The following is a 16,042-nucleotide window of genomic DNA, read 5'->3' on the forward strand; positions in this document are numbered from 1 at the left end:
GAAAGGGGGAAGAGTAAAAAAAAAATCAGTCTGAGGCTGGACCCTCAGGAGTGGTCCAGACTGAGTCCGAGGAAAAAACCTCACATAGCATGGCAGACATAAACATGGTACATGTAATCACAACAACTCGCAAAAGAGGAGGGGGGAGTTGGGACCCTGGAGGCCGGCTGACGCTATTAAAGCGCTACTCAGCCCCCACAACCCCGGAGGAATTAAGCAGTGGTGAAGGTGTTGATTTGGGGAGGGGCGTGTGCGTGCATGTATGCCCAATTAACTTGGGTGAGATGTTGGAATGTCTTTGTGGACTAAGGCCGATCTCAAAAGTTCGACCCAGGTAAAAGTACAAGTATCATACCAGAAAATTACTTTGAAAGAAGTTATAGTCTCCTTTCAAAATAAGTATTTAGTGAATACGGTAGCTTTTACTGTACTTAAGTATCTAAAGTAAAATGATTTAATCAAAGTGAGAAGTTAGAATATTGGCATTTGTAAATCTACACTCGCAACTTTAACATAACATTAGCAGAAAATCACTTAAATAATCACTTTTAACCGATAACTAACAAAATACATGGTACTACTGACGCTCCTCTGTAACCCGCTATTATTTGGGCCTGATATCATTAAAAAATAACAGCATTCTCCACTATATTATGTTAATGTGCTTGAGGAAACTCTTAGTATTTTTTACCGTTGTAATTTTAAATTAAATAACTTATAAATAGCCTAAATAAGTAGACAAACAATACAAATACAATTGATTGTGTCTCTGGTAGCAAGAATTGTACTTGAATAATTAATGATAACCAAAAACAATCATAACGTCCCGGTCTCTGTTTTGAAAAAATAAATACTCCAACCATGCACAACCAAAACATTACATAAAGTAGCTTATCAAGTCTCGACAAACACCATTTAACTTTATTAAATATTGAACACTTTGAAGTGCATTTTTGGGAAAACTAGGCCAGGTGGTTTGTTTTTTGACATCACTTTCCAACTTTCCATGCTGATTTGTCTGTGTTGATGTGCTTATCTTGCATATTCGAATTGCAGCTGCAATATTCCCACTTCTTAACATTTGGCTTTGCAATCCCTTTTGTCCTTTTAATTGATACTACGTTACCTTACAGTACGTTATGGGGCCAACTTCTGTGTGTTTATGTATGTGTGTATGCTTGCAGCCCCACCTCCACCCACAGACTCAAAGAGAGTGGATGACATACAAGAGGCTTCACTCATTCAGCTATACAACAAACCAAGTGCTGAGACTAAAGGCCTACTGAAATGAAATTGTCTTATTTAAACGGGGATAGCAGATCCATTCTATGTGTCATACTTGATCATTTTGCGATATTGCCATATTTTTGCTGAAAGGATTTAGTAGAGAACATCGACGATAAAGTTCGCAACTTTTGGTTGCTGATAAAAAAGCCTTGCCTGTACCGGAAGTAGCGTGACGTCAGAGGTGGTGGAGGTCCTCACATCTGCACATTGTTTACAATCATGGCCACAAGCAGCGAGAGCGATTCGGACCGAGAAAGCGACGATTACCCCATTAATTTGAGCGAGGATGAAATATTTGTGGATGAGGAAAGTGAGAGTGAAGGATTAGAGTGCAGTGCAGGACGCCAGGATTAATATTTTTTTCGCTCTGACCGTAACTTAAGTACAAGGGCTCATTGGATTCCACACTTTCTCCTTTTTCTATTGTGGATCATGGATTTGTATTTTAAACTACCTCGGATACTATATCCTCTTGAAAATGAGAGTCGAGAACGCGAAATGGACATTCACAGTGACTTTTATCTCCACGACAATACATCGGTGAAACACTTTAGCTTCGGAGCTAACGTGATAGCATCGTGCTTAACTGCGGATAGAAACAGAAGAAACATGCCCCTAACTGGAAGGATAGACCGAAGATCAACAATACTACTATTACTTCTACTATCAGGAGACACCGAACTAAACCCTGGACCTGTAACCACACGGTTAATGCTGTCCCGCCTGGCAAAGCCTAGCAATGCTGTTGCTAATGACGCCATTGAAGCTAACTTAGCTACGGGACCTCGACAGAGCTATGCTAAAAACATTAGCTCTCCACCTAAGCCAGCCTTCATCTGCTCGTCACCACCCGTGCTCACCTGCGTTCCAGCGATCGACTGCGCGACGGAGGACTTCACCACGATAATCGGTGCGGTCGGCGGCCCGGAGACAGAGGAAGTCAACCCAGACACCGGTGAGGACAGCGGCGGCGGCCGGCGTTGTGTTGCTTTGTTCATTAAACAAATTGCAAAAGATTCACCAACACAGATGTCCAGAATACGGTGGAATTTTGCGATGAAAACAGACGACTTAAGCTGGCCACCGTGCTGTTCCAAAATGTCTGCTACAATACGTGACGTCACGTGCAAACGTCATCATACCGAGACGTTTTCAGCCGGATATTTCCCGGGAAATTTAAAATTGCACTTTATAAGTTAACCCGGCCGTATTGGCATGTATTGCAATGTTACGATTTCATCATTGATATATAAACTATCAGACTGCGTGGTCGGTAGTAGTGGGTTCCAGTAGGCCTTTAATGCTACAGTATGAGTGAACGCTTTTGCAGCCTCTTGCAGGAACCAAGAGACGAAGGAAACAAACACGGACATGCCAATTTATTTATCCTTTGATTAATTGATTTATTTATCGTCGGCCCAGGCCTGGTAACGAAAATGGTTCAGGGGGAAAAAAACTGAACAAACATACTAATTTTATTTAGGAAATGCGGTGGAATGAAAGTAAAAATTGTCAGAAAGATAACGCAATAGAGCACAGATATGTAAAAATTATACAATTATACTTAAGGTTAAGTTTGAGTTTATTTTGAACATGCATGCATACAACATGATACATCACAATTTCCAGTTTCCCTATTCAACATGTTCGAAAAGGAGTAGGAAGAAGCAGAGCTTATTTAATCCTACCCCCTTTCTTTTACATTGCAGTTGTTAAAAACTTTTGTTCACTTCCTGTTCTCAATGTATTCACAATTTACTCCATAAGTAATAACAATAAAAATAAATAAATAATAATCAATGAAGTAAGTTACATTTCATATGGTGAGATGAGTAAGATTATCTAGTAATAAATAATCAGAATGTTTATCATGGTTCTTCTTCTTTGTACTTTGGTAAACACTTTAAGTTTGAAGAGTTTCTTAAAGTCGATCATATTAGTACATTGTTTGATTTCTTTGCTTAATCCATTCCATTATTTCATTACACATACTGATATATTGAAGATCTTAAGTGTTGTACATGCATACAAATGTTTTAAATAAAAATGTTCTTCAAGATTATATTTCTCCTCTTTTGTTGAGAAGAATTGTTGTATATTCTTGGGTAGCAGGTTATAGTTTGCTTTGTGTATAATTTTAGCTGTTTGCAAATTCACTATGTCGTGGAATTTTCAGTATTTTTGATGCAATAAATTTAGGTAAGAAAGCATTTTTATTTGTGACTGCACTTTGTAAACACAAGTATAGTTACATAGTCGTTTGTACATAGAGTAGTAGTAGTTTATTTATGCTGAATACTAACTTATTATCATGTACCGTTAGTAAAGAAGACGTTTGGTTCAATTACTTCCCGTCTGTGTGCACTACATTGACAAGTCTGCACTGCTGCCAATCAGTGTGGTACAGCATGCGGTGACAGAAAAGACCAATTCATCATTTTTTGCCCCTCGGCTGCCCCTGACCACCTTAGTTTCTAGCGATGCACCATTGGCTTAGATTGCACCCCTTGCGTATAATAGTGCCCCCCAACCCCAATGGATCCTGGGGCCGTACACGCAGCACGTGGTCTGCGCATTGGGTGGGGCTGCCCTGCCGCATAGACTGAGAACCTCAGTCAAGAGGTGTGCCAGCCGCCAATTGAAGCCCCTGCACAACCTGGAGCTCAATGCTAAAGCCCTTCTGCCGCAGATGCAGTCTTTTGGTTGTTGCACTGCCTAATGTGAGTCGATGATTGGCCTGTGTCTTTAAAGACAAGACCGTTGAATACTAGAGCAGAGCAAGTGGGGTTTTTTTTGGCGTCTACCACTTGACTTGTTTTGTCCTATTAATTTCAGGATTTTCTGAGAAATGTAAAATCTCTGTTTTACTGTGTCCAACCTGGACAGCAGGGGCACATTGCAAAAAGCCTTTGGTTGTGCAGTTTAATAAGTCTGCTTCTTCAAAGTGAGCGAGTGTCGTAAGTGAGAGACCATTTTTGACAAAAACTTACACGAAAGACAGAATTGAGAGCAGATCTAGACTGATTGAGGCTATAGTCTCAAATATGAACAGCTTGTTACATAATTGCTAGAGATGGGAGGGTTTATAGAAAAACAACAATCCGGTTCGGAGCGTGTGTTGTTCTGATCTTGAGTGCAGATGGCACTAGGGACGTGTCCCCCTCAGATTCATTGTGATACAGATTAGTCTCCACACTTTTCCTATATAAAATGACAAACATCCTTCTAACTAGATATTACTTAATATTGAACAGGCAGTGTTGGGAAAACTTACTAAACAGAGGATTATGGTTCTGTTTAGTGTTGTAACAATACCAATATTTTTGTACAGGTACTAAAATTATTTCCATACTTTTCGGTACTTATCTAAATAAACGGGACCACAAAAAATTTTCATTATTGGCTTTATTTTAACAAATAATCATAGGGTACATTAAACATATATTTATTATTGCAGTTAAGTCCTTAAATAAAATAGTGACCATACTAGACAACTTGTCTTTTAGTAGTAAGTAACCAAACAAAGGCTCCTAATTAGTCTGCTGACATATGCAGTAACATATTGTGTCATTTATCATTCTATTATTTTGTGAACATTATTAAGGACAAGTGGTAGAAAATTAATTATTAATCTACTTGTTCATTTACTGTTAATATCTACTTAATTTCTCTTTTAACATGTTCTATCTACACTTGTGTTAAAATGTAATAATCACTTATTCTTCTGTTGTTTGATACTGGTATCTGTAAGTTTCAGAGACGGTATAGTACCGGAAATGATTAATTAGTATCGCGGTACTATACTAATACCGGTATACCGTACAACCCTAGTTCTATTGTTTAGATTTATTTACATTGCAGCACACGTTGAGTCCAGCGTTTGCGTTTGTCTCTTACTTCCATTTTTTTCTACTTTCTCTTTTTTTTATTTTTTTTTATTTTCCACCTACAATCTGTTACCAATCCTCCATTGCAAGAATTCAAATCCTGTCATTTGTACCATTCTTAGGATTTTGCTCAGGAGTGTATACACGCTTTGTGTAAGTCATCATATCGTACTCAATGCAAATGTTAAAAAAAAAAATCAAAAAGTCAAAACATTGAGTAAACCTTACAGTTGACGGTGACCTGCACTGTCCTGATGTCAGGGGATGATATGTCATTCGAGGCAATGCACTCATACGATCCAGACTGCTCTTTGGTAATGGCTGTCAACTCCAGGTGTTCTCCTTCTGTTACAAATTTATGCGTGCCTGCAAAAAAGAAAGAAACAAGGATACGTGCATCAGAAATGTAACTGATATTGATAGAGGATTTAACTTAGCGTGCATTAAAATAGACATGATGTGTGAAGAAGAGACATCTACTGGCAAGCAATACTTGTTTAATAATTAGTCAGTTTATTTCAACAGCATTTATCTACCCATCCATATTTTTATCCCACATACTAAGAAATGTGCCAGGGTGAGCTATGTGACTCAATAAACAGCCAATGAGCCGTTATTGTTTCCTCATAATAAACTTGTATCGAAGTAACCACTTTAGTTCAAGACAAAAGAACCATATGTAACAAAACATTGATAAATATAACACACAATTCAACTTAAAAGTCTGCATACACTCACAGTAGAGTCACTCCAGGTATATGCCTACACTGTGCTGCATAACTTGTTACGGCATTTCTGTGGATATCCCACGAGACGGGAGCAACTGCTGAAGTGTTCATGTGTTTCAGCAAATCCCACGGGGTTGTACAGTAATGCTGCAGCTACAATTTTGTGATTTAATTGTTTTACAGAGTTACAGAGAACTATTTGTGCAAGACTGCATTCCTGTGCTACGTCAGAGATAAATCAAACGTAGACAAAGCTGTCTGGGTATTGGGACCTGCTCATTTTAAAGTTCTGTGTGATTCTGGCAAAGTAGGTTTGGTGAGAATAAGAGTATGTGTAATAATGTCTTCAGATCAGCAAGGGTTGTGTTGTTTTCATGCTGTTTCAATTATGCCCTCAGAATTCTTAACATAAATTATTTTCCATGCCATCTGGAGAGAATCAGAGCTTTCTAATTGTTGTAGAATACCAGTTCATTTTAATTATTAATGAAGTCTTATAGTCTCAAACGGTTGCTGCATAACGAGATCAAATGCTGCTGAAAACAAGCCATTCGTTTGAATTTCTGTTACCACCATGTACAGCTACAGCCAGACAATAACTATGCACTTAATCAATAGTTCAAAGGGAGCATACATTGATCAGACCTCAACTATTTAGCCATCTTGTGTCAGATAAAAACAATTTGTGTTTTATGAAAAATATTGTTTCTGTATATTATTGTCATCTACAATACATAAAGACCCATTGCACACATATACAGATATATTAGACATGGACTGAATGTCTTAATCCATGGTACAGTGACAGGGAGTCAGGATAGCATTTGTCCAAAATGTAATCATCATTTCCTTTAATATGTTTTGATCCACAAAGGGACACGCCAAAACCACGCACACAAACATAAATAAGCATGTGTTGCTCTGAAAGTTGAAGACAATTAGGTTGACATATTATTTAAAACAACAAATTAGTGCATTTAAACAGTCTTCATGTTCTAAGCAGGAATCTTACTGATTTTGAATGATAACCATTTCCTCATAGTGAGGCTTCAAGCCAATTGTTCATTAGTATTTATTAGAATGATGGATTTAAACTCCAAAAAGTCAGCTTGAGTGGATTTTGTCAAATGAATGCCTTTTGGTTCAGTAGTGGAGCTCTAATTGCGGATTTAGGTTGTGTACATTAATTAGAATTGTCCCAATCTGATATTGATATCGGACCGATATCAGCCAAAAAAAAACTAAACAAGTATCGGATGAAATTTAACATCTGATACAAGCAGGCCTGTAAAGCTGGAGTTAACATAGGAATTTCCTCCAATAAGCACACATGGTTGGTCTTGTCTTGTATTTTAGTGAAGTCATTAAGAAAAAGGTAAACATGGATGGCTATAAGCTACTAGGAGCTGCCAGCTACGCACACAAGCTAGACATACAGCAATTAAATGACCTTAATTGAACAATTTGCCATCTAAAACACCACATTTGTTAATATAAACAAGTATCTAATAATTTTAGTTGCATAGTACTTACACATAAAGTCTTCAAGGCAGAAGCGTATTACAAGGCATCCAGTAACAAATGTGTCCGCATCATTCAACTTACTGCAACATAAGCTTAACTTACTGAATTGTGACTACTAAGTGTAGCCAAAAAACCTAATTACAACTCCACTTGAACTTAAAGACAGCATAAGTATAAAAACAAAACCAAACATTTTCTTTCTTCGGTGTCCTGAGCTGAAATGAGTAGTTGATCCCATACCAACAGCAATAATTCTATACACTCATTAAATTAGAACAATCTCATCATTTCCCTTTGGCAAGAAGCCTGGTGGGAAAGAGATCACTGATGACACAGTATTTGAAATGAGTGGACGATAATAATTGGCTCTGGAACTTTGCGAAAGATCACACCTTATGAGGTAAGGATCATTCTGAAAAAACAGACATATTTTTCCAGCCACTTTTACACTGCAGGAACCTTAGCTCGGAAATAAGCATTACACCCCATAACTATAAAATGCACGTTTGGACCGTTTCAGGCAGACGTGAGTTCCCTGACTGAATTGTCCTAAATGGTCGTGTGTTGCATCGGTGGTCTCACTGTGCTCTACTCCAGTATGCCATACTCCATCAGACATCGCACATACCAGGATCTTGGTTTGTCCGCCTACCACAGGAGGGAGCTGTTGCTACAATACATCCTCATCTTGTGAACGCTTGACACACAGATCATCCATATTTAGGGGTCATGGCTAATGGAAGGCTGAATGGGGCATGACAACCACTGGCAACATGGCCTCTCCTCCTATGTGCACCCGACCCCAAAGCACAAACCCTTATAGTTTTAACAAGGTCTAAATCACATGCATGGGTGCAAATTGCTTTTTTATTCTGTACTACCATGAGCTAATGCAACGAAATGTCGTTCTTATCTGTACTGTAAAGTTTAAATTTGAATGACAATAAAAAGGAAGTCTAAAGTCTAAAGTCTAAATGGTACTGGGTACGGTGTGGACATGTCCCTCTCAAATTACCAATTTATATCTGGTCTAAAAAGAAAAACAATATACAAATTGGAATTTTGTTCACTGGAAAAAAATGCCCTTCTTTAAAAGAAACAAATTAATACAGGTTATTATTGCTCGTAATGAGTAAAAAAAAGTCTACCAATGGAACAAGTCAAAACTGTCTTGGTAAGATTTATTGAAATAACACATTAAATGTAACGCTTTAAAAAAATTAAAAAGAATCTTGAAATTAGCAATTAAAACGTATTATTAGCTATAATTACTAGTATTGTGAAGTTTTTATACAAACTAGTGTAGTTATTGAATCTGTTTAGCTGATTGGATAGCGAGCCTCGCAGCTAGTGGGTCCATGACGATGACTTCTGTTTTGTTTGTTCGGTCGTTTTACTACCGTGTTACAGAAACCGTTTGGAAAACAATTAATGTATATAAATACAAATCTTTCTGTGTAAATAAGTCATTTCACAACATATTAATCTGTGGTTTATAGTGTAGTGTGGCTAATGAATAGAAAAATATTGTTTTCTTCTTCAATTTAGTGGGTGTTGCTTATATGCTGCGCTCTATAGTCCGGAAAACACGGTAGATAAAACACTGATGGAGATTTGTGTATGTTTTTTAGACCGCTTTATAGGCGGAATAGAGCGAATCCCATTAGCTCCATTGTTAGCTGACTTTTGCTAGTAACGACCACTGCAAAACACAGTTTCCACAGACTCCCATTGGCTCCATTGTTAGCCGACTTTTGCTTGCATTAAAAAAAAAGAAAAACGTATGCGCTTGTCTCACATAAAGATTGTGAATGATAGGAAAAATTATCCAAAAAAAACAACCTGTCAAATGATTTTTACAATTATATTTGTTACGTTTGTAATATAATTGTTACAATTATATTTGTTACGTTTGTTTGTCTAGAATCCCAAAATGCAGAGACGGCAGGCAGAGCGTAGTTAAACATGTATTTAATGTCAAAACACAAAGGACTAGTGCAGCAAGGAAGTGTACAGGAAACATAAAAAAAAACAAGAATGCATGAAAGGAAAACAAGTAATGTAAAATGTAATGTAATGTAAAAAAAAAAAGCATGTAAAACATCCTGATTGGCAACCCTGAACATGTGTGTCCTGATTGCCAATTGGGGACAGGTGAGAAAGTCAGAGCCCAGACAGGAGAAATACCCAACAATAGTAGCCTTGAGTTTGTTCCACCGTAGGTTAAAGTATTCACCTGTAGCCCAGAGGATCCTTTAAGCGTCATTGCTATGGCCATCGCAGGGCCACAACAACGTGGCCACAACATGGAAATACTTCATGACATCCTGGATAATTATTTTAGGTTAGAACTGGGCTTCAATGTGCTGAAAACATGGGCTTATTGTTCTGCCAACATCTTAGTCAACTTGACAATCGCAGCTACAACCATTAGCTGTGTTGTTAGCATTCAGCGCTAGCAGTGCTCAAGCCTAAAAGCTGTGGTATAAATGTCGAAGATGAGGTATATCGTGAATCAACAAGGGTTATGTCCACTTTGCCTCGACAGCTGCTGATTGCTGATATCTGATAGCAGTCCTGTAATCCCGAAGTGCTCTAGCGAGTCTGATGCTCTATGTCCTGCTGTTGTCTTTTGATATCACTCGTTTCAAAGTCTCACCAATGTGGAGAAGTGTTATTGGTGAGGTAGGAGTCAAAGATGAAGTTCCATCAAAAAGCTGTTCTGCCAAAAGTTGGTCAACTTGATTCTCACCTGTAAAGATGCAGTAGCACCAAGATTAGTATATGTGGTGTTGTTAGTATTGTTCACAGAAGTCTTACTTGGGGATATTTCTATGGATTGCCAAAACACAATAATAGAAAAAAGGCCGGTACTGCACTGTAAATGTTTTTTTTTTGCAATCCACCATGTAGAAATTTGAAAGGTTATATAACAAGGGGAAACTATATACTCATTTCAGTTTTTCATTTTCTGACTTTTGAACTATATGTAAAATCTGCACTGCAACCACAGAAGTTCCCCTTTGTGGGATGGATATAGTCTGTTCTGTATGTATTGTGAAATTAGCGGAGCCGTATAACGGACATGGTTGGAACCAGAAAGAGGGCGGGTTATATGTTTGTGGCTTGGTGGAGTGCGAGCGCCCTCTGGGAAGCCACCGAGTCATGTGATACAATAGCAATAATTATATGTTATAGTCTCATTCTAGCGGATTTACCCTGCAAAGGTCAACGGGCCCGCTTGCTAATGCCAATAAAGGTATAGTTATTTTTACAGCCATCATCAATCCTCATCATTTTGATGGTGAACACAAAGCACTTGTACTTTTAGGATTTCTCCGGTACAGCATTCTGACTAATGTATTTGTACAGGAGTATACGCTGTATTGTTTTTCCAAGATTATTTATCAAAACTGTGAATATAAGCTTGATTGCCATGCTAAAGCCATTATACTTCAGTGGCACTGGCTTGTCTGGTGCACAGTCATCATTCAACCCTATTTTCTGGCATTACAATGGCCCAAAACATACGGTATGGCAAAAGCAACAAATTAGCGGCTCTAGAACCTAGTACCTCAATCCCCCGGCAAAAAAAAATGTTTTTTTGAAGGATGCTAAAACTATAAACCTAACATTTTCATTAATTACTATTTTTTATGTAATTATTTTTATATTGTTTTACTTTCTTTTTTTTCCAAGAAAATGTTTTTTATTTATTTATCTTATTTTATTTTATTTTTAAAAAAAGGGCCTTATCTTCAACAGACCAGGTTGTCAATGAAATTAGATTTGTTTAAAGGGTTTTTTAAACCAGTCCCAGTCCAGATAATGTCCAAGTCGGACTCAGCAACACACACTTTCATTCATGTACACAGAAAAAAATTAGGGAACACAACAGATTGCATATAATTTATAAACAAAATTACATTTTCAAAATAAGCATTTATGTACAGTCCAGATTATGTCCAGGTCACTCAAATTAGGGAACACAACAACAGATATCATATAATCTATAAACATAATTATACTTTCAAAACAAGCCTTTGAGGACTTCTCATCTTTTTTTTAATGTTTTTTGGCATCATTATCGTTTTCAACCATGTAACTTTCTAAAATTAGAAAATACTGAATAAATGTTTTAAAGAAAGTAATACTAAGTGAATATCTGTTTTTGGCCTTAAAAATAAACATTTTACCGAGTACTATAATTAAATTGACTAAATCATGATTGTCAATGAACTCTCCTAAAATAACAGAAACCACATTAAGCTTCATAAACAAACCAATCCTTAAACACATTTTTTCAACTTCCACCCAAAACAAAGACACAATATGACAATACCAAAACAAATGCAGGGTGGATTCAGGCTCCTGACAACAAAATCGGAAATCATCTGACTCTGTCATATTCCATAATTTTAACATTTTCCCTGTGGGTAAGAAGTTATAAATAATTTTAATTTGAAAATAACGATTTTGCACATCGATAGTGGTTTTATAGATTAGTTTGAATATGGCATCCCATGGCAACGGGCAGTCAAAAAAGTCCTCCCATTTTCCATTTGTGTTGTATGAGGCAGCCTTCAAAGATTTCTTTATTAAATAAAAATTATATATTTTTCTATTTATTTTAGTTCCTTTTTGCCAACTAGAATTTCTTATTAGAGGTTTACAAACTAATCATTTAGTAGTTCCATAATTAATTATTTGTTTCCATCTTTTCCCAATTACTCCAGTTAGTTGATAAAATGAAAAGCTTGAGCAAGCATCACCATACATAGCTCTAAATTCATCATACTTCATAATTTTACCATTCTCATTGATAATATCATTGACAAAAATGATTCCTCTTTCAAACATATTTTTCCAAAAGAAAGGCTTTCCATCTATTACAATATTAGAGTCCATCCATATTAACTGCTGCAAAATATTCTCTCTTTTTTCTGGCACATAAAATTGAAAACACCACTATGAGTGGATTGTTTCCTTTATGAACCCCGCCATGTTTTCCAGCAGACTCTCTGGGAGGGGATCACTTGTAAAAAAGGATACCATTTCTTTTGATACAGTACATGTTTTTTGTCCAACAGGACATTTGTGTACCACTCAATGTTTAAATACATCTTTGGAACAATTGATGCTTTTAAAGACAGACACATAGCTTCAAGGTTGAGAAGTTTCAGGCCCCCATATTCGTACTCTTTGTACAAAACCTTTCTTTTAATCTTTTCTGGTTTGCCGTTCCAGACAAAATCGAAGACCCTCCGCTCATAAATCTTAAAAAAGTTTTGTGATGGAGCTGGTAATGACAAAAACTAATAAATAAATTGAGGAACAATTAACGAGTTGGCAATAGACATTTTACCATACAAAGTTAGGGATTTCCCTTTCCATAATTGCATACTTTTGTCCAGCTTTCTTAGTCGATTATCATAATTTACTGAGCCTAGATCTTCCAGATTTTCTGGGACAACAACACCAAGTATGTTAACTGGTCCATCTGTCCACAAAACAGGCACTTTGCATTCCATTCGAAAGGACGTTCCCTTTAGATTTCCGATCCTTAACATTTTACATTTATCATAATTAAGCTTAAGGCCAGATTGCTGTGAAAATATGTCCAAAAGATTAAGAAGGTTCCGCAAACAATGAGGAAAAATCTTATCTTTGTGAATCAGCCTTTTCTGACATGAACTTCATCAAGAACAAACACAGAACACGCCTCACTGATGCACATCTGCAAGACTCACTCAGAGTTGCAGTGTCAAGTTACACACCAGAGTACAACACACTAGTTAACAGTATGCAATGCCAGGCTTCCCACTAACTGACAAAGAAACAGATAACAGATTTGGTGTCCAGTTCAAAGTGTGACATGATTTAAAAATTTGAGAGTTTACTTTTGTATTTTACATGAGTTATTATTTGTACAAACATGGTGCAAAGTAATTCATGATTTGTTAAAAAATGTTAGTGGCTAGCTAGTTAAAATGGGATATTGTGATTTCACAAGACTGTCTTAGAAGTGATCATTTGAAAATGTTCAATTTGAAAAATGTGCACTTAGAGAAAATATAAAAATAAAGTGTTGCATATTGATATTTATCTGTTTCTATATATATTTATTGTGAGAAATCATTAAGATGATCAGTGTTTCCACAAAGATAAATATCATTAATTATTAATAATAACAGAGTTAAAGGTAAATTGAGCAAATTGGCTACTTCTGGCAATTTATTTAAGTGTGTATCTAACTGGTAGCCCTTCGCATTAATCAGTACCCAAGAAGTAGCCCTTGGTTTCAAAAAGGTTGGTGACCCCTGATCTACAGTATATCAACTTAAGGTTGATATAAAGTAAAAAATAAAAAAATAAAAGGTTTTATGCCTTTTCTGTCAAAGACAACTTTGTTTTTTATAATAAAACTGAGATATGCTGTATTTACCACACTGTCCAAAACATTCAGAAAGCAATGTTTGATGTGAAGTAATTAGAGCCTTAAAAAGATCAATTATGCAGGACACCATTGATTTTAATTCATTATTATTCCTGAGTAATCACAGTGAAAAGATAAATAAAATCCCATTAAATATATTTGGGATCCAAAAGGTGCCCCACTCATAAAGTGATACATTTTTATTAGTTTGTTTTTTTAAACTTTCAACACTTAAGTGACGAGATCAACTTCAGATACATCTGTCGATTTTACGTTTGAACTATTATTTAGTTTGTTTTATGCTCTTCTGTCAAATAAAACGTTGGTGTTTTTGTATGGAAACCAAACAATATATGCAATATTTTCCACATAAAACATTTTAAAGTGAAATATTTGAAATAATTGGAGCTTTGAATAGGTCAATAATTCATTATAACATTGTTTTTTTTAGTTTTTTTTTAGCAAAGGCAAAAAAAGAAAAATGAAGATAGACAAAGACTTGTCCAGGGTGTACCCCACTTTCCGCCCCAATGCAGCTGAAATAGGTTCCAGCACCCCCCGCGACCCCAAAAGGGACAAGCAGTAGAAAATGGATGGATGGAAAAGAAAAAAAAACTGCCTGCATGGCAGCTTTGTGTCAACATTGCAACTTAGTCTGGTTAGATTTCACCTCATTCCACTTTTTTTAATGTTTTATTTTTTTATTTTTGCAATAGCATTTCCAGAATGTGTGGCGGGCCGGTAAACAATTAGCTGCGGGCCGCAAATGGCCCCCGGGCCGCACTTTGGACACCCCTGATTTACCGTAACAGTATCACTGTCTTTTACGTGTTTATTGAATCAGGGAAATGTTCCCCTCCACTATGTGATATAAATGTTGCACTACATGTTATACCTTGCTGCTGTTAAAAGATAAAGAAAACACCACGTCAATGACTTTACCTCGGGGAAAATAATAAAACAGCTGTTTATTAATTTTGGGAGTGAACAGAGTTGTCAGAACGCTGGTTTGTAATCTATTAATAAAGTTTGACTGACCTATCTGACTGTTTTGTTGACATTCCCTTTAGCGCAGCTCCATCTAATGGATGCATAACGTAACCCCAGCCTCTACTGTATATTTATATCTGTCACTAGACTCGTGTATGGAAGCGCTACAAACTACAACATGGCTGACGGGGATAAGACGCAGTCAAAGTGGAGACACGTAAATAAGCTGTTTGAAGATGGTCTGTAAAACAAAATCGATGTTAAATTTTGACCAAAGAACCACCATTACATGTCTTGTAGACCAGTGGTCCCCAACCACCGGGCCACGGCCCGGTACCGGTCTGTGGATCGATAGGGCCGCACAAGAAATAATTTTTTTTTATTTTTTTTTTATTTTTTTATTAAATCAACATAAAAAACACAAGATACACTTACAATTAGTGCACCAACCAAACCTCCCTCCCCCGTTTACACTCATTCACACTCACTCATTCGCACAAAAGGGTTGTTTCTTTCTGTTATTAATATTTCTGGTTCCTACATTATATATCAATATAGATCAGGGGTGGGCAATTAATTTTTACCGGGGGCCGCATGAGCTACCCGAGCACTGCTGGAGGGCCACATCGACAATATTTCAATTAAATTTTGCTCAATATTATTTTTGATATATACCGTAAGATAAATAATAATAATAATAATAATAATAGTAATACTTCAACATAGTGTGTGTAACAGCATTCCATGACTAATATATATAAATTAACATTAATAATAAATGACAGTAAAATAAGCACACGTATGACTGAGGAGTCATAGTGTAACTTTGTGTGGTGTTTGAGTTGTCCGACTTTTTGTGTGGCCTTAAACGCACCAGTGGTTTAGTGCTATGCGTGTTGGTGACAGATGACAAGTTGGTTTTGGCCTGGTTTGTACGGCAGAAAATGACTAGTTTTTCGAGATATAATTGTTTTACTCATGTTTTTGGTGTGGTTATGTCCGAATATAAACAGTTTTGTTCAATAAAGTGATCGATATAATTCCTGTCCTCGAAGCATCTCGATAGACATTACAATAATTGAACGGTGTTCAATTGAACGGTGTTGACGAACACCGTTAGGGCCGCTTGTTGTCACTGTCACTCAAAGTTGCATTGCAAAATTCCATAGAATAAATATGTTTATTTTGTT

At 36.6% G+C, this 16,042-nt stretch overlaps 1 protein-coding gene across 1 annotated transcript in view; it reads right to left on the reverse strand.

Moving 5' to 3' along the window:
* opcml (opioid binding protein/cell adhesion molecule-like) overlaps positions 1 to 16,042 on the reverse strand; it is a 460,670-nt gene that overhangs the window by 42,773 nt on the left and 401,855 nt on the right. Inside the window, exon 4 of the mRNA XM_062048296.1 lies at positions 5,403 to 5,540. Coding sequence (XP_061904280.1) covers positions 5,403 to 5,540 — 138 coding nt within the window. The remainder of the gene's footprint in view (positions 1 to 5,402; positions 5,541 to 16,042) is intronic.

This window comes from Entelurus aequoreus, linkage group LG05 (genome assembly GCF_033978785.1).
Source record: "Entelurus aequoreus isolate RoL-2023_Sb linkage group LG05, RoL_Eaeq_v1.1, whole genome shotgun sequence".
NCBI classification, from domain to species: Eukaryota; Metazoa; Chordata; class Actinopteri; order Syngnathiformes; family Syngnathidae; genus Entelurus; species Entelurus aequoreus.